Source organism: Equus caballus, chromosome 28 (genome assembly GCF_041296265.1).
Source record: "Equus caballus isolate H_3958 breed thoroughbred chromosome 28, TB-T2T, whole genome shotgun sequence".
NCBI lineage: Eukaryota > Metazoa > Chordata > Mammalia > Perissodactyla > Equidae > Equus > Equus caballus.
The window spans coordinates 19,895,465-19,920,681 of NC_091711.1; the positions used below are offsets into that span (position 1 = coordinate 19,895,465).

General features: G+C 35.1%; 1 protein-coding gene across 5 annotated transcripts in view; it reads left to right on the forward strand.

The window, feature by feature from the left end:
- Nucleotides 1-25,217, forward strand: part of TMTC3 (transmembrane O-mannosyltransferase targeting cadherins 3) — a 55,370-nt gene that overhangs the window by 25,537 nt on the left and 4,616 nt on the right. For 3 of the 5 annotated variants that reach the window (XM_070254130.1, XM_001915050.6, XM_070254131.1), the window contains exons 7-13: nucleotides 4,334-4,586; nucleotides 9,559-9,707; nucleotides 11,531-11,651; nucleotides 13,527-13,638; nucleotides 20,492-20,595; nucleotides 21,876-22,045; nucleotides 23,660-23,886. In XM_070254130.1, the coding sequence (XP_070110231.1) occupies nucleotides 4,334-4,586; nucleotides 9,559-9,707; nucleotides 11,531-11,651; nucleotides 13,527-13,638; nucleotides 20,492-20,595; nucleotides 21,876-22,045; nucleotides 23,660-23,886 (1,136 nt within the window). Of the gene's footprint in view, nucleotides 1-4,333; nucleotides 4,587-9,558; nucleotides 9,708-11,530; nucleotides 11,652-13,526; nucleotides 13,639-20,491; nucleotides 20,596-21,875; nucleotides 22,100-23,659; nucleotides 23,887-25,217 lie in introns of all 5 variants that reach the window. The other 2 variants (XM_070254128.1, XM_070254129.1) reach the window with 1 other exon arrangement.

Sequence of the window (25,217 nt, forward strand, 5' to 3'; positions counted from 1 at the left end):
GAAGTTTGGTTGGAGAAGGTGGTCAAAAGGTACAAACTTCCAGTCAGTGTTTCTTTTATCTTCATGTTTCTTGTGCTAGGTTAATTGTGCTTCTTAGAATCTGTAGGTTTTTCTGTATATAAATTTTGGAAATTTTTCAGCTGTTACTTCTTGAAGTGTTTATTTTCTCTCTCCTCTCTTCTGCAGGGACTCCAATTATATGTGTGTTAGACTTCTTGAAGTTGTCACACTGATGCTGTGTTTATTGCCCTCCCCCCAAAGCTATTTTTCCCCTCTTTTCATTGGATAGTTTCTTTGGCTGTGTCTTCAAGCTCACTAATATTTTTTCTGCAATGTCTTAATCTGCCCTTAGTTTCTTCTAGTTATTTTTTATCTCAGAAGTGTTTTCATTTCTAGTTCTCTTTGAACCTTTGTAATGTGTTCCATGTCTCTACATGTTCTAGTGCTTTAATGTCCTTGTCTACTAATTTTATCATCTTTGTCATTTCTTGATCAATTTAGATTGAATAATTTTCTCCTCATGGATTGTATTTTTCTAGTTCTTCACATACCTGGTAATGTTAGAACTTTGTTCTGGGATACATTTTAGTTATTTGAAAAATGTTTCATCTTCTAGTCTTGCTTTTAAGCTTTGTTTTGTGAGATCACGGCAGCATTTAGAATAGGGCTAATTTTGCTGCACTGTTGACGCAAGACCCTTCTGACTGCTCTCCCCTGTGCAATGTGAATTATGACTATTTCTACTCTGGCTGCTGAGGAACTATTCCCGGCTCTATGTGATATTTGGGAACTTTTATCTAATCCTTTTGGGAGGTGCTTTCCTGTTTTTGAGTTTTTCTAGGGTTGCTATAACAAATTACCAGAAACTGGGTGGCTTAAAGCAGCAGAAATTTATTCTGTCACAGTGCTGGAGGCCAGCAGTACAAAATCAGGGTGTTGAGTGTCAGTGGTTCTTTCTGAAGGCTCCAAGGAAGAATCTGTTCTGTGCCTCTCTTCCAGCTTCTGACGGTTGCTGGCAGTCTTTGGTATTCCTTGGTGTGTTCCAGTCTGCTCCATCTCTACCTGGCCTTCTTCCCTGTGTATTTCTCTATTCTCTCCTCTTTGTAGAGGGAGACCACTCATTGGATTTGGGGCCCACTGTAATCCGGTATGACCTCATCTTAGCTAATTACGTTGGCAAAGACCCTATTTCCAAATAAGGTCATATTCCAAGGTTCTGGGTAGACGTGAATTTTTGGAGACATGATTCAACCCACTACACTGACCTTGGTTAATTCCTCACATGTGTATGCTAATCATTTCTCATCAGCACTGAAAACTGGAGAGAGACCCTCTACAGATCTCCTGAGTTCTCTTTCTCAGCAGCTTTCTTCTCTCTCATATCCTGCCCACTAACTCTAGCTCCCTGTACTGCTAGGTCTTCTAGCTCCATCTTCTCAGCTCATGGATACTCCTGGTCTCCACCCAGGTTCCCCCTCAGTGCTCCACAGACTAAAAAGTCTATCCATACTAAACTCTCCATGTAGGGCTCCCTCATTTGTTTTTCTTCTCTCAGTTATCACTGTTCTTTGCCTGATGCTCAGTGTGTTAAAAAAAAAAGTTTTATATATCTTCTCCAGTTTTTTAAGGCTAGACACAAAAGTTATACTGAATTTTAACAGTCTGCGTATCATCTTTTCCTGCTCTAACATTATTGTTTTTCCATTTCACCTCCTCAGCTGAAATTTAAAATGAAATGTATACTAGTTTCCTATTCAATTTTATTTAAGTGACTGACATTACATGCCAGAAGATTTTTTAACAAAAGGTCAAAATGTTCATGTTGCTATCCATGACAGTGCATTGGTGGCTCTGGTTAGAACAAATTTTATTCATATAATTGTCTTACGTCCAACACTTTCTTTGTGATATTTTTCACATAATTGGCCTTCTCAATAGCATTTTTTTCCTTGAAGAATAATTACTTTTTAACTTCCTGAATTTTTACCTCTGGGTCTATTCATGCTACTACGTTAAGTATTAAAGTATGGAAAATAGATTGAATTGTAGATATATACTTTATATTTACTTGTCTACCCCTTAGTTTCAGTGTTCTTGTTCTGTTTATCAGTTCTTTTAGAGAATTTGAATCGACTGTTTTCTGTCTCCAGTTCTACAGTATGAAAATGTGATTTATAGGTGTGAATGTATTTTTTGTGTGTATGTGTGGATGGGTGATATGGGGTATGTTACGTATAAATACATATTTTCTAAATGTAAGCATTTAAAAATTGTTTATGTGCGTATATATTTTATTCTATTACATTACCCTATGATGTTGATTACAATATGATTTGGCTTGCTTTGATGTATACTCTTTCTCTACAGTTCAGTTATTAAATCAGCTATCCTAAATAAACTGTTAATTGTAAAAAATGAACTCTGAATAATGGATTACAGGAAAAAAACAAGTCTATATTTAGTTCTGTTGGTTATTTTGAGAATTCAAGTCCTGACTGTTAAGATTTATTGTTTTTCATATATGAAGATATTCAGATATAAAGTTTAAAAAAAATTTTTTTTTCTTTTTGTGAGGAAGATTGCCCCTGAGCTAACATCTGTTGGCAATCTTTGTCTTTTTTCTTGTGAAAGAGTGTCGCTGAGCTAACACCTGTGCCAATCTTCCTCTAAGTTCTGTGGGATACCGCCACAGTGTGGCTCGACAAGCGGTGCCAGGTCCACACCCAGGATCAAAACCCATGAGCCAAGGGCCACCAAAGCAGAGTGTGCGAACTGAACCACTGTGCCACCGGGCCGGCCCCCAAATATGAAAGTTTCAAAATATTATTTGTTCAAATAGTATTTACTCTTTTTTATTTTATTTTATTTATTTATTTATTTTTGGTGAGGAAGATTGGCACCTGAACTAATATCTGTCACCAGTGTTCTTTTTTTTCTTCTCCCCAAAGCCCTCCAGTACATAGTTGTATATTCTAGTTCTAGGTGCTTCTGGTTGTGCCACGTGGGACACCGCCTCAGCATGACCTGAGAAATGGTGCCATGTCCGCACCCAGAATCCGAACCAGCAAAACCCTGGGCCGCCAAAGTGGAGTGCACAAACTTAACAGCCACCAGGCCAGCCCTATGGTCATGATATATGTAATGTACATTTCATTAATTTAGCCTCTTTCCTGGAAACTAAGTCAAATTATGTATTTAAGGTACATTTCAAATGAACAGCTTCAGATTTTTATTTCTTTGGGCTATGCTCTACTTTTATTGGCTACATTAACACATAGTTCCCTAAAAACTCAATTTCTCATTTTAAATTGGTTAAGTCAATGAAGAATCAATGTCTACCACTTATTTGACTTGGTCTTCTTAAAAATGTTAAATGGTTAATAAAAAGTAAATACTAGGGCCGGCCTGGTGGCATAGCAGTTAAGTTCGCGTGCTCTACTTCGATGGCCTGGGGTCCACAGGTTTGGATCCTGGGCACAGATCTACACACTGCTCATCAAGCCATACTGTGGCAGCACCCCACATACAAAAAGCAGAGGAAGATGGTACAGCTGTTAGCTTAGCAACAATCTTCCTCAAGCAAAAAGGGGAAGATTGGCAACAGATGTTACCCCAGGTTGAATCTGCCTCACCAAAAAATATATATCATGACCTAGGGAAATATAAACTAGGATATAGCCTTATACTAGGATAAAAAGTAGAACACAAATAAAATGTTACATAGGCCTGTACAGTTACCACTCTGTACTGGAAATTTGGTTTTTAGCTTCCTGAATGTCTAAGCAAAGAGAAAAAGCTCGTAGCTAGTATAGTTTCGGCTGCCCATGACGAGAAAAACGTACTAATTCTTTCTAGGAAGCATAAATTTTATTAGCATTTAGGGCTGAAAGAAGCATCTCATGTAGTAAAACATTGGTTCATGTTCTCAGAAGCATTCATACAACACAGGCAACAATTGATCTTTAAAACTTTTCCTGTTACTTTTAATCAGAAGCTCATAATTTAATTAAAACACTTCTGCAGAGTGTCATAATATTATAATACATAAGTCTGAATTACTCTAATAATAAATTAGAAGTAAATAACCTCCTTGCCCTTCAAACAGTTCTTCGTAAACATCACTCCTCTCATAGACATTTCATGGAGCACAGACAGTTTGAACTCTGGCAAGAAGCTAAGTATCCATAAAAAATATTCGTGTCTTCTGTTTAACAAGATTACATATAAGATATTGCTTTTATTCTTGTTCAGTATTTTACTTATAGATGTATATTAATTTTGTGGTTAAAAAGTTTTTTAGTTTAAATAGCTTTTTTGTTCGTTCTTTATACAGGTTTGATAACCCAGCTGCTGTAAGCCCAACTCCTACAAGGCAGCTAACGTTTAACTACCTCCTTCCTGTGAATGCTTGGCTTCTGTTAAATCCTTCAGAGCTCTGCTGTGACTGGACCATGGGAACAATACCACTTATAGAGTCGTTTCTAGATATTCGAAATCTTGCCACGTTTACTTTCTTCTGCTTTTTGGGGGCTCTGGGAGTATTCGGTCTCAGATACCCTGGTGATTCATCCAAGACTGTTTTAATGGTGAGAAACTTACTTAATTTTTCAGAGGATATTACATTCAGTTGATTAAGAGACTGCCTTTAATTCATCAAAAGCATCTATTTGGAAACAGCGTCTTTTTTTGTTCAACATCATCCTAATTTATGAACTTATTTTAAGTTATCCTAAAGTTATGTTTCAAGATTTATGTATCAGGATATGAAAGGCATAATTTGACATATATATTCAGCGTGTAAAACAAAAACTGATTATGAATTTCTGTAATTTGATAGGAACTCTGATATCCTGAACCATCCCTTTTGGCATCATTTTCTTATATTTCTTACCTTTACCCAACTAGATTATGTGCTTTTTGAAGAAGTGGATCTTATATACTTGTTTTCTTAGCATGGAATGTCATGTAAGATATGCAGCTAGAATTATATAGCTCTTCAGTTCTCATTAGCAAGATTTTTACTTCCTAAGTTATGTTCAGAGAACTCTGATTATTTGAAAAATCTTTTTGTTATTGTTTTTTCTAAAGTCTGTTTCTTTATGATTTTCTCACTCTGCCCTCACTTCTTCTTCGTAGTGGTTCTATTGCCACTTTTAAAATATTGAAGACAATAATAGTCTTTAACATTTTCTTGAGTATTAACTATATGCCAGAGAGTGTTTTTAATACTTTGCAAATATTATTTCTGGCTGCAGCCACTAGATTCATTTATTCACTAATAAAAAATTTTTTTTGAGGAAGATTAACCCTGAGCTAACATCCGCCACCAGTCCTCTTTTTTGCTGAGGAAGACTGGCTCTGAGCTAACATCTGTGCCCATCTTCCTCTACTTTATATGTGGGGTGCCTGCCACAGCATGGCTTGATAAGCAGTGTGTTGGTCTGCACCTGGGATCCGAACCAGCAAACCTTGTGCTGCCAAAGCGAAATGTTTGAACTTAACCACTACGCCGCCAGGCTTGCCCCTCAATGAAAATTTTTTATTGCAACCTATGTACCCCAGGCAGCATTTTAGGCAGTGGAGATATGGTAGGAAAAAGAAATACAAGGTCTCCATCTCCAGGGAACTTAAATGCTGGAGAAATTTGAAACCAATCTCTGAGATACACAGAGGATTAAAAGAATATACGGTTTGGGGGTGAGATTATATTTACTATTGTCTTTGGACTTGGTGAGTTTCGGGTGCCTTTGAGATGTCTTGGTGGATATCTTGAGTAGCACTTTGTGTCTGGAGTTCAGAGGAGAAGCCTGAACTGCACATAAACATTTGTTTGATTGGCAAAGAGATGATAACTGAAGCCGGGATGTGGATAAGAAGGCTTATGGAGAGGTTATAGAGCAGCCCTTCTCAACCAGGTTTTGTCACTTCACTCAAAGATGGTAACCAGCTAGTACCATTCTAGAGGCATAGAATAGACATTAATTCATACACATGGTGAACGTCTTCGAATGTTTGCTCTTAATTTTCCCTCAGAAAATAGTTGAGGAGCTAAATAGAGTGAAAGAGAAGAGGCTTACAAGCAGATCTTTAAAAACTTCCATATTTAGATGTTGTATAGAGGAGAATGAACGTAAACAGGAAATAGGCCAAATGGACAGAAAGGTAAGAAAGTGTTTCAAGAGAGATGGAATGGGTAACACTAACAGATGCTGTCTGTTAGAAACGTGAGATCAGTTGGATTTGACCACTTTTAGATGTATTATTTACTTAAATGAAATAATATTTATTAAAACATAAATAATGTGGAGTGATTTGATTAGGAGATGAGGAAGTGAAGATTGCTAGTGAAGATAACCTGTAAGGGTAATTTAGCTTTCACTATTTCGAAGAATGAAACAAGCTTGAATTTGTTGCTTACTTGAGTAAGAGGAGACTGCTGGTCAGGCAGTGGCTTCAAGTATCATAGACTGCTGATCAGGCTTAGGGGAAGCATAGAGACCTGGAATTGGTGGTCCTTTAGAGTTGGGAGTGGGTTGATGTCAGGGGGAGACTGTTGATTGGTTGGCATGTAGAATCACTTTTATTGATGTACTCAGTTGGCTGACTTTTAGAAGCAAGAGGATATCACTAAAGGATTGGCTTGCAAAAACATATTCATTGAGTTGAAATGTCGACTGATGAAGTAGAGTTAAAATCAACTAATTGTTACCATGGCTACAAAAGGTGTTTGCTAAGAGTGTGGAAACTTGTTTTGTACTTGAGGGACATAATAAATGGGTAAGATAGCTTAAAGATGTGTTGTTGTCAAAGGAGATTTTTAAGGTTGGAGAGGCCGGGGCATATTTAAATATAGGAAGGAGGGATGTAATTAATTAGACAGTGGTTGAGTAAATGAAAGACAAGATGATTGATAGTGAGATTTGTAAGGAGCAGGGGATGTACAGCTGTGGTCTGGCCTGAGATAGATGGCGACACCTCGTATGTTACAAGGAAGATGGAAATGAGCATGAATGTGGATGTTAATAGGTTTAGTAGCAACAATTGAAGCAATTCTTGTTTTATGGCTTTGGTTTTCTATGTGAAGTTTGGAAGTGTGGTCACCTGCTGAAAGTAACATGGATCAAAAGTTTGAGAAAAGTTGTCAAGATTCAAAATAGTCAAGGAGAGAGTTGGAGTGAGCCTACCATAGAAACCTGTGAATCCTGAGCAGTCTTAAGGATGAGTTTGAAGTTGATGAGCATGAACTGATGATGATATTAATCTGTTCTGCTTTGGGAGTGTTTCTAGTAGTGCTTTGCTGCTCAGGTAAATACAAACAAAGCAGATACATGGTAGAATGCATCCAAGGCCAAAGTAGTGCTGAAAGGTAAAAAAAAAGGAGGGGTAACTGAATTTTTTAAAAATGATTTATATAATGTAAGCTGAATAAAAAATAGAGGATAGTGTCAATGAAATAAACATAGATTTATATAAATTTTATTTTATGTGTACAAAAAAGGAACAGTTGTGACCTTAGGTATAACTGCTTTAAGTATACTCCTAAACCATGCTGTTTTTTCTGGTGACATCTTCTGAAGATCTCTAGAAAGGATAAGTAGATCAAAGAAGTACCTACCAAGTACCAGATTCCATGGTCAGCACCTATTAAATAAGATGTCATATGTATCTCAACACTATAATGTAAGTAGTTTATTAATTCCCATTATATTTATAAAGAAACAGTTGCAAGAAGATTGAGTAGTTTACCTTATGTTACATAGAAAGTAAGCAGTGAAACGGATTTGTCACCAAACTCTGCTCTTTCCACTGCCATCCTTCCTTTTTAAGAGAGTTCATATCACTAGAAGAAAATTATGTTAATCATAGTTAACTAGGTTGGCATATGTTAATAGAGAGCATGTTAGAACTTCTGAATAAGTTAATCATTAGAGACATTTCTTATCCAAGAACCAATAGATTTTCTGAGAGAATTCCTTTCTATTTTGTGTAGCTTATGTATCAGTCCATGATGCATCTTTCGAGAAATTTACACTTTTAACTCTTTCAAATGAATTTGCTTTAGGGTAGCCATGAATTAATAGGGAGTATTGATGAAAAAAGGACTACACATTTAAGAACATCTCTGTCTGTTTCACAGCTAGCTGATGATTTTTAGCAAGGATTTCTAGGAAATTGAAGGTGAATTATGCACTTTTAATGTTTTACCTTTTTGATTAAAAAGAAAACACTAAAAGTTCAGACATACAAATTGGTATGATACTGAGCAGTTTGATGGTTAGTGCTTTTTTCAGATTCAATATTGCCTCATTACAGACTATTAATTTGTGATTCATGGAGAAAATATTCTTCTTTTCTTTAAAGATTTTATTTTTCCTTTTTCTCCCAAAGCCCCCTGGTACATAGTTGTGTATTTTTAGTTGTGGGTCCTTCTAGTTGTGGTGTGTGGGATACCGCCTCAGCATGGCTTGATGAGCGGTGCCGTGTCCACACCCAGGATTCAAACCGGCAAAACCCTGGGCCGCCGAAGCACAGAGTTGCAAACTTAACCACTCGTCCACAGGGCCGGCCCCTGGAAAAAGTATTCTTTTCACTGTGTGTACATCTCTACATCTATATTTCACTAATAAAGTATAATAAAGAAAAGACATTCTTTTCTCAAACTATTAGAATATTCTCAAACTTCTGAAGCTGAAGGAACAACTTACTTATTTGATTAGGTACTATAAAAGCAAATCAGGGTGAGAAAAAGCAGATGTCCATAGAAACAGATGTCCTAATGACAACCAACTTATTTCCTTCCACAAGTTATTTGTGTGCTAGTTATTTGTGTCCTACCTTTTGTAATGGCTTTATAATCTGGAAACCATATGCCATCTCATTTTCAAAACGGCAAAAAAGTCTAAGCATTTTTGTGAAATTTTATTTCAGTCTACAGTGTTAGAATTTTAGAAATTCTTACAGAATAAAAAACTATTGATTTAAAGGGGGCAGTTTTATACAGAGCCTCTGTTAAAAATATGTGACCTGTAAAAATATTACGCAAAGTAATGCTGAGGTACAGAAGTAGTAGTCTCCTGTCTTGTCTGAAATGCACCTTATCAATTTCCAACATGATGTGGTTATTTATAGTAGTAAAATTATAACAACTGGCATGTTTAGCAATTTTATCAACCTTTGTACTTTTTTTGTTAAAACCTGTTAACATCTTTCTCTGTCAATTTATTTTTACCACATGCACGTAAAGTTAGATGTATAAAAATTATCAGTCTTAATTTAGATATTTTTTCAAAAATATTTCTTTTTTATTTAATTAGATGAGCCTTAATTATAAGTTCTAGCCTTCAGGAAGACTTCACCTCACCCTGCTGACATACATCCTGATGTTTGTTGTTATCATTCCTAAGTTGCCTTCTTTATGTTTAAATTGGTATTCTTTATAGTATTATTAAAAATGGTACACCAGTACATTATTCAAATTAAATGATAAAATATTTGGATTTGACTGTTGAGCATCTAAATATTTTTTAATTTAATAAAATATCTTCTTTTTCTTTGTAGGCACTTTGCTTAATGGCATTACCATTTATTCCTGCATCAAACCTTTTTTTTCCAGTTGGATTTGTTGTTGCTGAGCGAGTATTATATGTTCCTAGCATGGGGTTCTGTATTTTGGTAGCCCATGGATGGCAGAGAATATCAAACAAAAGGTGAATTAAAATGTTAGTTCATTTAATGCTTACTGACTGTAGAATCAAGTGTGGTACATTTAAGTATTTAAAATCTTTATTTAGTTCAGTTTTGTACGTCATACTATACCTTTTGGGTTTTCATCTTGATAGTCTCATTTGTCTGTAACACAAGTTAGGAAAGCTCTGTAGCACCTACCTCGTCCTAATTTTTCCTCATATTTATATAATTTCATTTTACAGCCTGAGACATAACAAACTTTGAGTCAGACCCAAATGAAAACAAGAATATTATTGAGACTAAGGTTACAAATGACCATTGCCACTTCCATATACAATGAACTAAGATATAGTCTTCTCACTTAAGGTAGTCATATTGAATTAATATATGTAAAATATAATAAGCAGTCCGTAATTTCTTGCTGTCATCACTATTTTCATCATAACCACCATGGCCTAGTTGCCTTAAACTAACACTTAAGGAACAGAATAGTCACATTGTATGTACGCAAGAAATGGTCACTGTCTCTTCTTTCTTGTTTTCCAGTCACTCTTCAGCCCATAGAATTCTGACTTCTCTCTACATCATTCTACTAACACATATAACAAACTGCCTCTTAGTAGCTAAATCCAGTCAATGCTTTTATTTAAAATTTATTTCCCCAGCATCTGTAAGAAGTCTTTCTCCTCATTCTCTTCCACGTCTGTTCATTTCTGTTCGGTCTTTCTCAGATTCTTCTTGCTATATCTACTCTTTAAATATCTTTTTATTTCTCAGAGTTTTACTCAGCCATTTTTTCTCCCACTGTATATTTTCCTTGGATGATCTCATCTGTGTCTACAATTTTTACTACCATCTACCAAACCTTTTCTCTTAGTTTCTATCCATATGTCCAGTTATAATGGCTACCCATTTTCTGAGTGCCTACCATGTGCCAGGTCCATAATAGACTCTTAGATTTGTTTTCTCATTTAATCTTGACGTTCCTTAACTCTGTTTTGCACATTTGAAAATTAAAGCTCGTACAGGTTACCTGAGTTACACAAGATCACACAGCAGAGTGTGTGTAGTAAACAGCAGAGTCTTGATTCAAATTTACATCTGACTGCTTCCAAAGGGACTATGTCCATTTTTTTTCTGATCCATACCTTTTTATCCTGGTTAAGTGGATCTATCAAAATGAAAGAAATTGAACTGTTACCAGGTTAAAAACAGACTCAGAGAATATTAGTACTAAATGAGATCATAGGGATTGTGGAAATATAACCATATTTTTATAGATGAGAAATTGAGTCCCAAATAATTAGCTTAAACTGTATAATTAATTTGCATCTATTTTATAGAGAATTAATTTTTCTATGGCTTTTAATAAATAACTGTAGCTTTAAAATGTAAAATTATTCTAAGAATGCCATGATCATCTGTGTTATATATTGTAAGCAAAGGTATTTAAGTATACTCATTGGTAAGATTGACCCTTTATAAACACAATTAAGAATATTCACGTTGTAGGTAATGGTACAGAAGAGTCTAAATATAAAAAGTCACAATTAAAAACTGATTTTATCAACTTTTTGTCATTAAATCTAAATAAAACTTTTGAAATAGAGGCAAATATTGGGATATTTAATATATTTGAAGACTGAAGTGAAAGGGACTATTTATATAATTTTTTTGGTGGTGTTTGCCCTGAAGTTGAATGATTATTAGATGTTCCTTACTCTTGAGAATAAATTCAAACATATTTGGGGCTATTTAACATAGTTCTTACCTCTTTCCTAAAAGGCAAAATGCTTTTGGTGATGTAGACAATTTTTTTGTTTTGCTTCTTTTTCTTAAACAGTGTTTTAAAAAAGTTATCCTGGATTTGTCTGTCGATGGTGCTATTCACTCATGCCTTAAAAACACTCCACAGAAATTGGGACTGGGAGTCTGAATATACACTGTTTATGTCAGCCTTGAAGGTAAAGTATTATCCAGAATGACAGGAAAGTATGTCATCACTTATTTCTTATAGCTATGTCTAAGATGTTTTAACTTTACTTTTAGTTAGACATTTAACTGTCAATGTTAAATATTTCACCAAAAGATTAATAAAAATAATTTGTTCTTCATACTAGATATACCATAAGTAATGCTCTGAATATTACTTAGCTGTGTGTCTACAGCATATGTGAATACCGTAAATTCACTATAGTTGTTCGAAGCTCAGATGATAAAATATTTAAATAAAAATACTATATTTCATTGGTTCTTAAGGTGCACATTTTTTTACCTTTTAACAGCTCTGAAATTAGAATAAATCTTACAGGGAAAGGCATCTTATAATTAATTAGTGACCGTTTTTCTTTCTTAATGGTACCTAAAATAATGATGAATCTTATAGTTGATGGCTTCTCAGATTCAATGAAATAAAATACATGACAAAAATTGGCACCCTACTATGTGAAAGATAACCAATGGTTACAATATTATAGGAAAGATAGGAACTGGCAGGAAGGAGTGATATAGCATTTCTATAGAGTGGACAACATAAATGGAAATAAAGTCTTTTTACAAATCATAAAATTTGTTTTCTATAAAAGTTATAAGCAAAGATATTTTTTTCAGGTGCTCCTATACCAATGCCTCTCTTCCAGTCTCTAAATTCTTACCTTCCTTTTGGCTATTTCTGTACTCTCTGTTGCCTAGCTTTAGTAGGTCACTGCCTCATTCCAGTAGTCTGTGTGACTTCTTGATTTGGCGTCTACTTAAGATCAGATGACTCCTCTTTTAGCACTCAGTAACTCCACTCTCTCTCCTAGCTCAGAAATATGCAAACAAATGAGACCTCATTACCATTCTTATTAATCCACACTCCCGGAGCCCCATAATTTTCAGGAGTTTTGTTTGTCCTCACTCCCAAGACAGTGCTGGAAACCATAGCCCTAATCACTGCAGCTAGTTCCTTGGTTGGTACCATCCTCTGCCTGCAAGAACACTGTGCCCATCTGTGAACTCCGAAAGCACGGATCATCTTAGAGCTTTAATCCTAGGGTTCCATTACCATAATAGACTACATAAATAGCTTTATGTAGAACCTAAAAATAAGTAATCAGTGCAGTGTTGAAATGTATTCTCATGTTCCAATACCTTCTCTCCCCACAATACAAATAGTAGAGCAGGAGTTTTCAAACAGCACTATGCTTTGATCAAATAAAATTTTTAGTAAAATTCTAATATAGAAAGTAAAGGAAATCAGGCTGCTGTGGTTTTAGTGTGCTGGTGTTGAAAGAAAGGAGAGTACATTTGGTGAAGTGGTGTTCATTTGTCTGCTTCCTCATCTCAAGGGACATCTCCGTGGAACACTCCATACCTAATAATATACCAAAGAAATATCCGTGTTAATTGGAGTCATGTATGTATACTTTTTTCTGGGAGAAAATCTGAATGGTTTTTTTCCAGTTTTATTGAGACAGAATTGACATATAACCTTGTATTAGTTTAAAGTGTACAAGATAATGATTTGATATATATTAGGAAATGATTACCACAAGTTTAGTTGACCTCCATCACATCACGTAGTTACAATTTCTTTTTTCCTTGTGATGAGAACTTTTAACAGCTACTCTCTTAGCAACTTTCAAATATACAATACAGTATTGTTAACTATAATCACCATGCTGTACGTTACATCCCAGAACTTATTTATCTTATAACTGGAAGTTGTACCTTCTGATGACATTCATCCATTCATGGAGACACTCCATTCCTAATAGTATACCAAACAAATATATGAATTAATTGGAATTGTATTTTTTTAATTATAATTGATTTCTATCTGTATTTGTGTATTTAAGGTAAATAAAAATAATGCCAAATTATGGAATAATGTGGGTCATGCTCTGGAAAATGAAAAGAACTTTGAGAGAGCTTTGAAATACTTCCTGCAGGCTACCCATGTTCAGCCAGGTAAGCACTATTAATTAATAAAACTATTTGAATAGTTGATTTTCTTTTTAAAACCTTGATTATATTTGGGGAAAATAAGGTAGAGTTTATTGTCAAGCTTTATTCCAAGTGACTTCAATACTACAATGTTTGATGCTGGCTTATTTTGAATTGGATTATATGTTAGATCTATTTATATCAGACATTTAAGGAGTTTTTTAAAACGTAATAGAGTTATTGGGTAGCACTGATGAACAATTTTGGTAGAGTGATAAATGCAAAAGCCTGATAGTAAATTTGGGAGAGAAGGGGAAGAATAATTGGAGACAATTGATATTAAAAACTCTTTTAAAGGGTATTGATAAGGAATGGTGGCAATGCTGGGTATGGGATCAAGAGAGGGTAGTAGAATGATAGGGAGTTTTTTGGGTTTTGTTTTAAGGTGGGAGAAACAAAGCATTTGTGCGGCTAATCCATTGAAGCTGGGGAAAGTAATAATTCAGGGTTAGGGGATGACTACTGGATCAGTGTCCTTGAATAGATGAGAAAAGATAAATAGGATCTGGTGCGTAAGGTGAGGACTTCATGCAGTCGTAGAACTGATAGTTAACCTCTGGTAACAGTGAAGGCAGAGTATATGGACATGGATATAGGCAGGTGAATAGATGACATGAAGGAAGCTTCTGGAAGTTGTCCTTTGTTTGCTTCTGTTTTCTCAGCAAATTAGAAAGCGAAATCATCAGTAGAGAGTGAGGAAGGGGGAGGAAGTGCTGCAGATCTAAGAACAGGGTCTGAGGTAGTCATCTAGGACAGTGCTTCACAAAGTTTAATGTGCCTAAGAATCACCTGGAGATCTTGTTTTGGCACGTGTTTTGATGTGTAGAGATTTAGAGAAGGGCCTGAAGTTCTGCATTTCTAGTAAGTTCTCAGGTGACTCTTAGCCCATTGATCACATGTTGAGAAACAAAGATCTAGGAAAGTATATAGACTACAAAATGTGGTGTGATTGCCAAGTAGTTCTAACACCCTAGTGAAGGTTAGGAATACTTAGTCTAAAATTAAACCAGTTGATGTGATTATATATTTTCTCCAGCTGCTTTACAGCTCCAATGGTACAGGCATGGAGAATTCAGTTAAACAGAGTTAGGATTTTGTCAGATGTCCATTGCTAAACAAGAAAGGGGTAAGGTAGTGATTATAATACTGGGATGCACAATCTAAGCTGGTAAAGAAGGGATGTGAGGGAGCGTGAGAGATGGAGGAAAGGCAATAGGGATCAGTAGTTTATAGATTTAAAGAATTGTTTGTGTCTGAGTAGGATCTAGCTAGAGCATTAGTATTTTTCAATAGGAATGCTATTGGCATTTCAAGTGTGCAGAATTGTATTTCAGGATATGTACCAAATGTGGTCCCCACCTGCTAAATGCCAACATTACCTTTCATTCAGAATGATGACCCAAATATACCCCCTCCATACATTTCTAAATATCCTCAGAGGGGTGGGAAGTGGTGGAGATTGCCCCTGTTTTTCTGTTAGCTATGACTGGGGCCATTGGCCATAGTTAAAGGAGTACAGAGGTGAAAATCACTGGAAGAAAGGACATCAGAGCCAAGTGTTAGAAGATTCAGCTATGTAGATTTTGAAATCACCAAGAATTTTGACAACTGTAATATTGAAGAAAACGACAAGGAGCCAGGAGCTATGACCTAGAGACTGGTGACTGCAACAAGGAGGGATAGTGGATAGTAGAGTTTGATGACCTGAAATATGGAATGATTTTAAGGAGTGAGAATGGTCTGGAAGTGGTAAGGATCAAGGAGGACACCGACTCTTCCTCCAGGCCCAGTGTTGCAAAGGATGAGAGAAAGAACACACTCACCACTTGGAAGAACTATGGTGTAAACGGTGTCCCCAAGGCAAAGCCAAATTTCAATTAGAGAAAGGTGAAGAGAAAGTTGTAGAAATATAACTCATGGTCTAGCTTCCAATTTTATCTCCCCTGGCTCTTCACATAGTTTAGTTTTTTTTGAAATATAGGGTATGTGTCCTGGGCTTTCTCACCTCTTTGCCTTGGCTCATGTTCTTCCTTGAGTCTAGAACTTCTCTCTTCCTTCCTTTCATCCACCTTTTATCATAGCCTACCCATCTTTTACAACCCATCTCACATGGCTTCTCTTCTAAAAACCCTCCTGTCTTTTCCAGTTAGAAGCAAATATTTCTCATGTTTAAAACCTCTTACGACTTCTTCTAATCTTTCCTATGGTATTTGTAAGTTTGTATTAAGTATTGTATTTATTTAAATGTTTATTTATTAAAAATATTTATTTATTTAAACTGAGGAGCTCCCTAGAGGCAGCATGAACATCTGATTTATCTTTGTACTCCCTGCATCATCTAGCACAGTCTTACACACAGTCAGCGGTCACTAACTTTGGTAGTTTTAATTCATTTCTTTCTAAAGTCTTTTAGATTTGTTCTAGGAGTTTTTAGAGAATCAAAGTCATCTTTGATATCAGATGCACAGGGACTTTGAGACTTAGAATACATTATTTAGGCCCCTTCAGCCTTATCTTTCTCATTTCTAAATGGGGACAGTAATTTCTTTTCTCATTACATTGTTGTTAAGAGTAAATTGAACGGTGTGGGTGGGTGTGTATGTGCATGTTTAGTTTTGTCTAGTGAATAGTGTGCATATGACAGGATGTTGCCAGGTATAGGCACTCAGTTTTAGAGTAGTTTTTCCCTTCATTGTCAGTTGTCACTTTTTGCTGTTTTTGAGGTACTGTCCTTGCTGAACCTATGTCCTTTAGTATGATTTCTCTACCTACTCTCAAAATTGCTGTTCCTAATAAGCCATGGGCTAGGAAAACAAATAAATTAGTTTATTACAATTTACTATGGAAAAGTACATAAACTTAGAAACATTGAATTTGGCATTCACAGGCTTCTTGGCTTATTCCTTGTTTTTTAGCTACGTTCGTTATTCTTAGATTTAACAGATGAGTTAACATGTAAGGAGGGAAATCAAGAGTCGTTTTTTGTCCCTTTAGTTATACAGATGGAGATGGGCATAGATGTATAAGTCTGGAGATAAAGGGGAATAGTCAGGACTAGAGATAACAATTTGGAACAAGCATGTAAGTGGTATTTAAAACCCTGGAACAGGCTAGCATCACTTGGAGTAGGGATTCGTAACGTTTTAAAGTTATTTAAAAACAAAAACTTCAGTGTGAAGCTTTTCTTGCTTAGCCAGAATAAGAACATAAGCTAGCTATACAGTGGTCCTTGACCAGGCGACATGTATGTCATGTTCAACGACTGCGATTTTTTTGTCTTTGTGGTTACAAGTGTTTAACAAAGATCCCAATTCACCAAGATAAAATTTTTGCAAAGGGAATTACAGTTTCCATAAACACCTTTACAATACGAGGGTAGTTTTTCTCAAGGAACACCGGAATTCTCCGAATCTTTGAAACTCTTGTTGTCAGAAATGGATCATGGACCTGTACTTCAACTTTGATTCTGTCAAGATGGAAATTATGTATTTTTTTTTTTGGTGAGTAATGTGGGGTCAGTGAGCCAAGGAGTCGAAAGAAAGATTTCTTGGACTCTCAAGATCTGGCAGTAGTGCTCTTTTATTTAGAGAATAGTGTGGAATAGCATGGGGACAGGGCCCATGGGCAGTCAGAGCTGCTGCTGCTGCGTGGGGACAGGGCCCACGGGCAGGAGGAGCCACTGCTGCTGCCCCGAGTTGAAGGTTAGGGCTAATTTTATAAGGCATGGGTATGTGAGTCATTTCTTTACAAGACAAAGGAAAGAATATGTAAAAAAGTTAAAATGGTATCAGTGCAGGTAGGGTCTGGTCATTGGGTGATCCCAGGACTTTTAGACAAGAATCAAATCAGATTAAGTAAAGGTCAGAAGCCACCACCCTAAATCAGTTACATGAGATTGCCAGACAGCAACCAACTTAAGTTCTTGCCTTCCCCATTAAGAGTTTCTAGGGACAAGGTTATCTCTCCTCTTCTTCCTGGTACAGAGAGGGAGGCACCTTTTACAGACAGAGATTTACCTTACAAATGTAAATGTGTCCCAACAAGGGCAAGTTCCATTCCCCAGAGCCTCCCTCCCTGTCCCAGTTTATCGAAAGCAATCAGCCCCAGACAATCCCGATGCCAAAGAGACATATCCTGGGTGGCCAATTTCAGGTCCCTACAGGGTCATCCCCCCTTCCTTCACAAATGCAAATATCTCTCAAAGAGCAAGTAAATTCCAGTCCTCGGAGCCTGCTTCTCATGTGCAGTTTTAAAAGTAACCAGCCTAAAATCCTCATCAGTGAGGAAGATTGTCCCTGAGCTAACATCTGTGCCAGTCTTCCTCTATTTTGTATCTGGTACGCCACCACCACAGCTTGGCTCGATGAGCGGTGTGTAGGTTTGCACCCAGCATGTGAACCCGCAAACCCAGGGCCACCGAAACGGAGCGCACAAATTTAACCACTATGCCACTAGGCCGGCCTCTGAAAGTGATTTTTAAAGAGTTTTTAAGAGTTTCCAGATGTTTATAAATTTATCTTTTTAAATGAATTGACGGACAGTTTTGTGGACAAGAAATACTGGAAAGCAACATAGATGCCTGGGGCCGTCAGTGTGGTAATGCTTAACTCACTGTCGGTAGCTGAAGAGCTATTCAGCACAGGGTTGCCTGCTGCTTGCCAGGGCTCATGTACGTTGAGTCACAGATGAACTGCCTGATTCGTGCTGCTGTTGGTATGGGTAGTCCACTTATAGTAGCAAGATTTTTCTTTGAAATTCTATAGCTTTTTAGTCATTTAAATGTCATTGATTTTTACATCTTGCCTGCTTTTCTTACCTTCTTTTTCAAATTTAAATTTACCTTACCAATAATGCTATTTCCTCCTCAGGAATCTTAAAGCTTTGTAAGGTAAAAAGAAATTGCTTACAAATTATGTCTTTCATTTTATTAGCTGTGTTATGTAGTCTTTTTGATGCTGAAGGCTATGTAATTGCTGTCTTTGTTCTTTGAGAAAGTAGGGCTGCTTTACTCTAGTGTCTAAAGTCTTCATTGCTGAGAGTATCTCCCTGCCATAATTCTAAGAATCTGATTGCAGTGGGTAGTAATTTGCTTCACCTTGCAAACAAATAGATCACCTCTTTCTTTTCTAAGGTTGGTTGGGGCTGATTTCAGTAACATTTTAAAATAGTTAGTAGACATAATTACACTTCTATTTATCTAAACTGTCAGTTTATTTGTTCTTTCCTTAGATTCTTATTGTATAATTAATTTTTTCAGATTCTATATATCCTTAGTTTTTCCTAAATAACTTTCTGATCTCTATAGTAAATGGTATAGATTTATCTGATCTTAAAAAAAAAAAGGAGCTATATAAGAACAAAGACTGCCTACTCTTTTTATATGTACTTGGTAATGCAGTGAATTTCAGCCTTGGCTCTACATCAAAATTGCCTTTGAAACTCTTTAAAAACATTTGTGCAGATCCTATTCCTGAAGATTCTGTTGTGATAGAGCTGGATGGTGCGAAGGAATCTGAATTTTTAAAAGCTACATAGGTACGCTGATTTGCAGCCAAGATTGGGAATGGTTAGCATAAGCTTTTTTTTTTTTTCGCTTGACCCGCACCTGTGACCCCATGACACTCAGCAATACATCTAAAAACAAGACATTAACCCCTTTCCTCCAACCTTGTCCCCTAGTTCTCTAACCAAACCTGTACTGCATCTGACAGTTTTTGTTCAGTGCACACAATTGCCAGCCTGAAACATAATGTAGCAAGATCTTAGGACTGTTACTCTCCTCCTAGGGGAATGCCTAAAATATATATGCTTGGCCCCTATGTGTCCTGGGAGTTGCAGGCAGAGAACTATTCCACAATTGCAAAATCATCGGTTTCACAGGCAAGTAGTAATCATAATTTGAAACCTTGTCATGTCTGTTAGAGATTCATGTTGAGTAAAATTTGTCTGATTTAAGATCTTCTCCCTTCTATCTTTGTTCTACTTTTTTGAAATATATACTGGGAAATGTGTCTTAAAACTAGTGTGCAATGAACCCTAGGATTTTTCTTATTTAAATTACATATTTTTCTATCCCTGAATACATTTGCTGAGGATTGGGTTTTCCATATTAGAAAATGAGACAAAAGTTCCTGACATTCTAATATTAAACAATCTTTTTAAAAGTTTTAAATAAATTGTATAGGAATTTATCATCATTTAAGAGAGATGGGCTGCTGTATCTTAAGTAATAGCTATAGAATCCAGATATTCCATTGTATGTGCTTTCCAACCACATTCACAAAAATTTTTGAAAACAAAATCACAGAGTTTTTTCAGTCTCTACCCCTATTCAGCCATGGGTGCATATTTGTTAGTTATATACTTGAAATAATTCTAGGAATCATGATGATCCTTTTCACTTTTAGAGTTGAGTCACAGTTTTTGAGTGAATTCCAAAGTTATGTGATTAAGAAAATGGAAATAAGCCTTAGTATAGTATAGTAAAATATAGTGAAGGGAAATGATGTAAATTTTTCTTTACTTCTATTTTCCCCCTCTCATGTCTTAACTCTTCAAGGATCCATTCAAATAGTTTTTTCATGTCGTATGTATATTTTCTGTCCTTACCGTACTTTATTTAATAATTTTCTAGTGTAGCATTGATCCTAAGCTATATGAAGTTGTGTTAGAAGAGCTTTAAGGAGGAAGCAGGACCTATTGCCTGCTTTTGCATTTTTTGCCTAGTGTGTTTGTTGCTAGAAACATGTCTTCTTAGTAGTTTGCATTGAATACTATTTAGTATATTTGCCAACAGATGATTCTTTTAAACTTTTAGATGATATTGGTGCCCACATGAATGTAGGAAGAACTTATAAAAATTTAAATAGAACCAAAGAAGCTGAAGAATCTTACATGATGGCGAAGTCCCTGATGCCTCAAGTAAGTGGTCATAGTTTATATCTATTGTGTCGTGTCTACTAGATGTCCATATTGAATAGAATTATCTAAAGAGAAAATCTTTCTTTTTTCAATTTATTGATATAAAAGTAAGGTGTCCAATGAACCATCTTTTACTGCAAGTTTTATAAAGTAGTACATTTACTTTTCCAGCTACTTAATTTTTTAAAAAAATTTTAGTCTATTTATGAAAACTAAATCCATAAAGTTCGGAATTTTTGATATTCTTGATTATAAGTTACTGATGAATTAAATGACTGAAGAGAATTTTATTTATGTTAAGCACTAAATTCAACATCATTCCTATCAAAAAGTAAATGACTAAAACAAAGCGATAAAATGAATGGATACCTCTGTTGCTGTGTTGTGCCCATCAGTGTTATAATGACACGAGTACAGGATTCATTGGCTATCACAATACAGTGTCAAAGCTGGCAAATCGGATCCTCCCCTCAACCAGCTGTGTGTCATCAGAAAAGATAGTTTGCCCTGGGCTACAGTTTTCTCAACTGGAGTATATATTAATACTATGGTAATAATAATAGTAATATTAAAATGATTGAATGCATAGTTTGGTAAATGTTTTAAAAACAGAGTTGGACCACATGGTATCTTAAGAATTATTTCAGTCCTAAAATTCTAAAGTTAAATTCTGTTCAGTGTAGATTCTTACTGGATACAATTTATTATGTTCATTGAAAATTTGTGTACATATGTATTACATATAATAACCTTTACTTAATCTGAATAATCAGAGAGTTTTGTTTCCTAACTCCACCAGATAAGTGAGGTTTTACTGTAACTCTGAAATAAAATTAATTTCCCTTTGTCACAACCAGGAAATATTTTGCTGACAACATGAAAGCTGACATGGTGTAAAAAATTCACTAGACTGAGAGAAAGGAGAACTAAGTTCTATTCCTGGTCTGACACAAACATAGTAAGAGACTATGTAAGACATAGTAAGCCTCTAAAAGTTGTGATTTATGTGACTTCACAAAATTATACATATAAATAAAAAGCTAATAATATTTTGCTGAGCTGGCATGAATGAAGAAATATATCCTTAAGTGCCACAAAATATTTTATTTATGTTTCATGAATACTGATGTTTTCACATTTTTGTGATCTATTTTAATATAGCAGTAGAACTGGTAGGATAATCTTTTTATGTTCTGTGTGAAATAAGCCAATAGAAATACTTTTGATTTTTATTTGATACTGCAATGTCAAATTATGAAAATGCCTTTCCTTCTGAACAGATTATCCCTGGTAAAAAATATGCAGCCAGAATTGCCCCTAACCACCTAAATGTTTATATCAATCTGGCCAACCTGATCCGAGCAAATGAGTCCCGACTGGAAGAAGCAGATCAGCTGTACCGACAAGCGATAAGCATGAGGCCCGACTTCAAGCAGGCTTACATTAGCAGGTGCTGTAGTCTGCTTTACGCTGTCGCTCTAGAAGATGGAAGCTGCATTTGCATGTACATTTTGACTTTTTGTCTAAATTGGTTTTTTTTTCTTTTAGCAATCTTAGTTGGCAACCAAGAGCATAGAAATAGAGCCTGTTTTAGACTAACAAATTTAACTGATTTGATTTGAAATTGATAAGAGAGTCTATAACCTATAATGGCAAACTTAAGTTTTAGATGAAAGGGTAGAAGAAGCTGCTTAGTTTCATTTGCTTCTCAATACCAAGTTCATTTTTATTTAAAACCCTTGGGACTTACATTTTATAATAATTACCTTTAATTTCCAATTTTCAAGAGCTTTCTTAAATAAATACTGAGAATTGACTGGTTATTGATGCCTTTACCACAAAGAAACTTTTTAGTTGTCCATAAAAAACAATTTTGGTATCACGCATTAGGACTTGATACTTTTTCCCATATAAGTGTTGTCGTTTTTATTATACTTGAGGAAGATTGTATAGTAAACTATGTTTTGTAGTCTGACCCAGAAACCTAATCATAATTTGTGACTGTTTCTATGGGGAAAATCATGCAGAATTTAGTAAGTTTTTGAGATAAAATCTGTTTATAAGTTGGAGGCTGTACTTATTCAGCTTTATCCAGTACTTGTTGAAATTCACTAAGTTCACTGGGGTTGCATCTGTAAATAAAACCTATCATCTTAGTATATAAAGAATTATTCAACAATCTCTGCATTAAAAAATAGCATTTTGGACAAACACTCATTCTGGCAGTTACTTAATTGAGAATATTAATAGTTCATTTGATTTCATTCCTGTGCTGATACTTTAGGAAAGAATAGCATCATAGTAAAAGTTACTCTCATATCACCACTTAAATTGATTTGCACATATGTACTTAGGCAAAATGACTTTTTGAAGCTCTGTAACAGAAAATAGAACCATCTTAGAAAGATTTGTAAAATGGTTTTCAACTGTAGTCCTCAGTTCCAGATGTATTCCTCAAAGGTGTCTGCAGGTGGCACCAGCACCTTCCCTACCCAGTCAGCTCTTTTAGTTTTTTTTTTCTTTTCTTTTATGAATGGTCATTTTATAAGGATATGTTGAAGAAGACTAAATTAATGTAAGAAGGGGTTAAAAGTTTCAAATGTCCTCCTTTTTGTATGGTGAGACTTCTAACATAGATTTGCATGGTAAAATTTCCCTATCACAAAGGCTGCAACTTCGTCTGCTGACAAATTGGTCTCCCACTCTGGCTGCTGTCGTTTTTCTGATGTGGTCTAGTCTGCTTTCTTGCAAGATATATTCAAATCTATTTTCTCTGTCCCCCTTTCTTGGGTACCTCCCACATCTTACTCTCTAAAGTCAGGCATACTTTTTCGTTCTTTAATAATATTTAAAAACATATTCAGGCCGAATTTACTTAAGCTAATGAGGTCAGGTTTGAGGACAGTTTCAGATAGTTATTTTTGAAAGACAACTGTAAGAGCCTAAGTTAAAAGGAAAAAGGAAAGCTATGAATATGTGGAAAAGCTTAAAACTTGTGGAAAATAGTATCTACAAACTGACGTGTAATGTTTGAAGTAAAGCTTGTGTTTGATTTTTTCCACAGAGGAGAATTGCTTTTAAAAATGAATAAACCTCTGAAGGCAAAAGAAGCATATCTTAAAGCACTAGAGCTGGACAGAAATAATGCAGATCTTTGGTACAACTTGGCAATTGTTCATATTGAACTGAAAGAACCAACTGAAGCCCTAAAAAACTTTAATCGTGCTTTAGAACTAAATCCAAAGCATAAGTTAGCATTATTCAATTCTGCTATATTAATGCAAGAATCAGGTATGTTTTTTCAAAATATTTCTATATTTAAACATATTATAGTTTGAAATATAATAAAAGCTTAACTTACATTACCCATAGCAAATGTTTTATGAATGGATAGTTTGTCAAAACTGTGCATAAATGATTTATAAGAATATTTAAAATACTTGAAGTAAACTTTTCACATAATGTGCACTAACATATATGACAGTACTAATTGTTAGTTCTTCTGGTATGTGTTAAGACTTTTTAGGCAGTCTATTAAGCTATGCCTTATTAATCTACTCTGTCATTTTATGCATGGAAATATAATCTCTTATGTACATACACCATCCAAGTAATCTGAACTTGTAAAAGTTTTTTACCTATTTTTTTCTAGGGAGCCAAGAGCATTATATGTTCTAGAAAAAAATAGTGTCCTATTTTCTCTTGGTTTATAAGACCGAATACTTTTGATATCATTTTATATCCAGTCTTACTGTTTTCTCAGATATTATTGTTATATCTGGTATTTTCTATAATTTAGCAGAACTAAATTATTAATCACAATAAATCAGGATCTTTGATATGTAAGACTTTCAGTACTACTTCAGAAAGCTGTATATATCATTTATAATCTTAATTTTTATGTTCAGAAAAGTCTGTATATTTACACTTTTTTGGTTAATTCTTAGATACTTTTTTAAAACTTTGCAAAAAATGAAAAAATCATAAAATCATATTATTTTAGAGCTAAAAAGGACCTTTGAGTCTATTTTTGCCAATCTTCTATTTAGTAGATTAGAGAGTGAGGATCACGTAGGCCTAATACCTACCCCAACTTCATATGGCTAGTTTAGTAACTAGTCCAAGACAAGAACTTAAGCCTACTGATTTATTTTCAAATTTTCTTTATTCACTGTATTGTCAAATAAAAGAATAGAGGGAGAACTGTATGCCTGGTATTCGAAAAAAACGTGAGTTTGGAGAAAAGCTAATAGTACGGTTGTAAAGTTAGCTAACCTTAGTAATCATGAAAGATGCCTGTTATCCAACACAAGATTGCACCCTAAGGTTTGTAGATGTAGAACTTGAATTTTTTTTGTTTTATTTACCGTAGAAATTATCTTAATATATGTTTCCTAAATCCTAATTTATATTTATGTTTTATATTTAATGGTATATTTTTACCTTTGAAACATCCTAAAAAATTTGAAGTAACATACAAAAATCTCTGATTTAGTAAGGCTGAAACATTTTGTTTACTCAGTAATAGTTACTGTTTGCGGAGCATTTTTACATATGGCTCATATAGTTCTTAGACAATTCAATAAGTTAACCCAGGCAGTTAAATAACTTGTTCGGTGCAT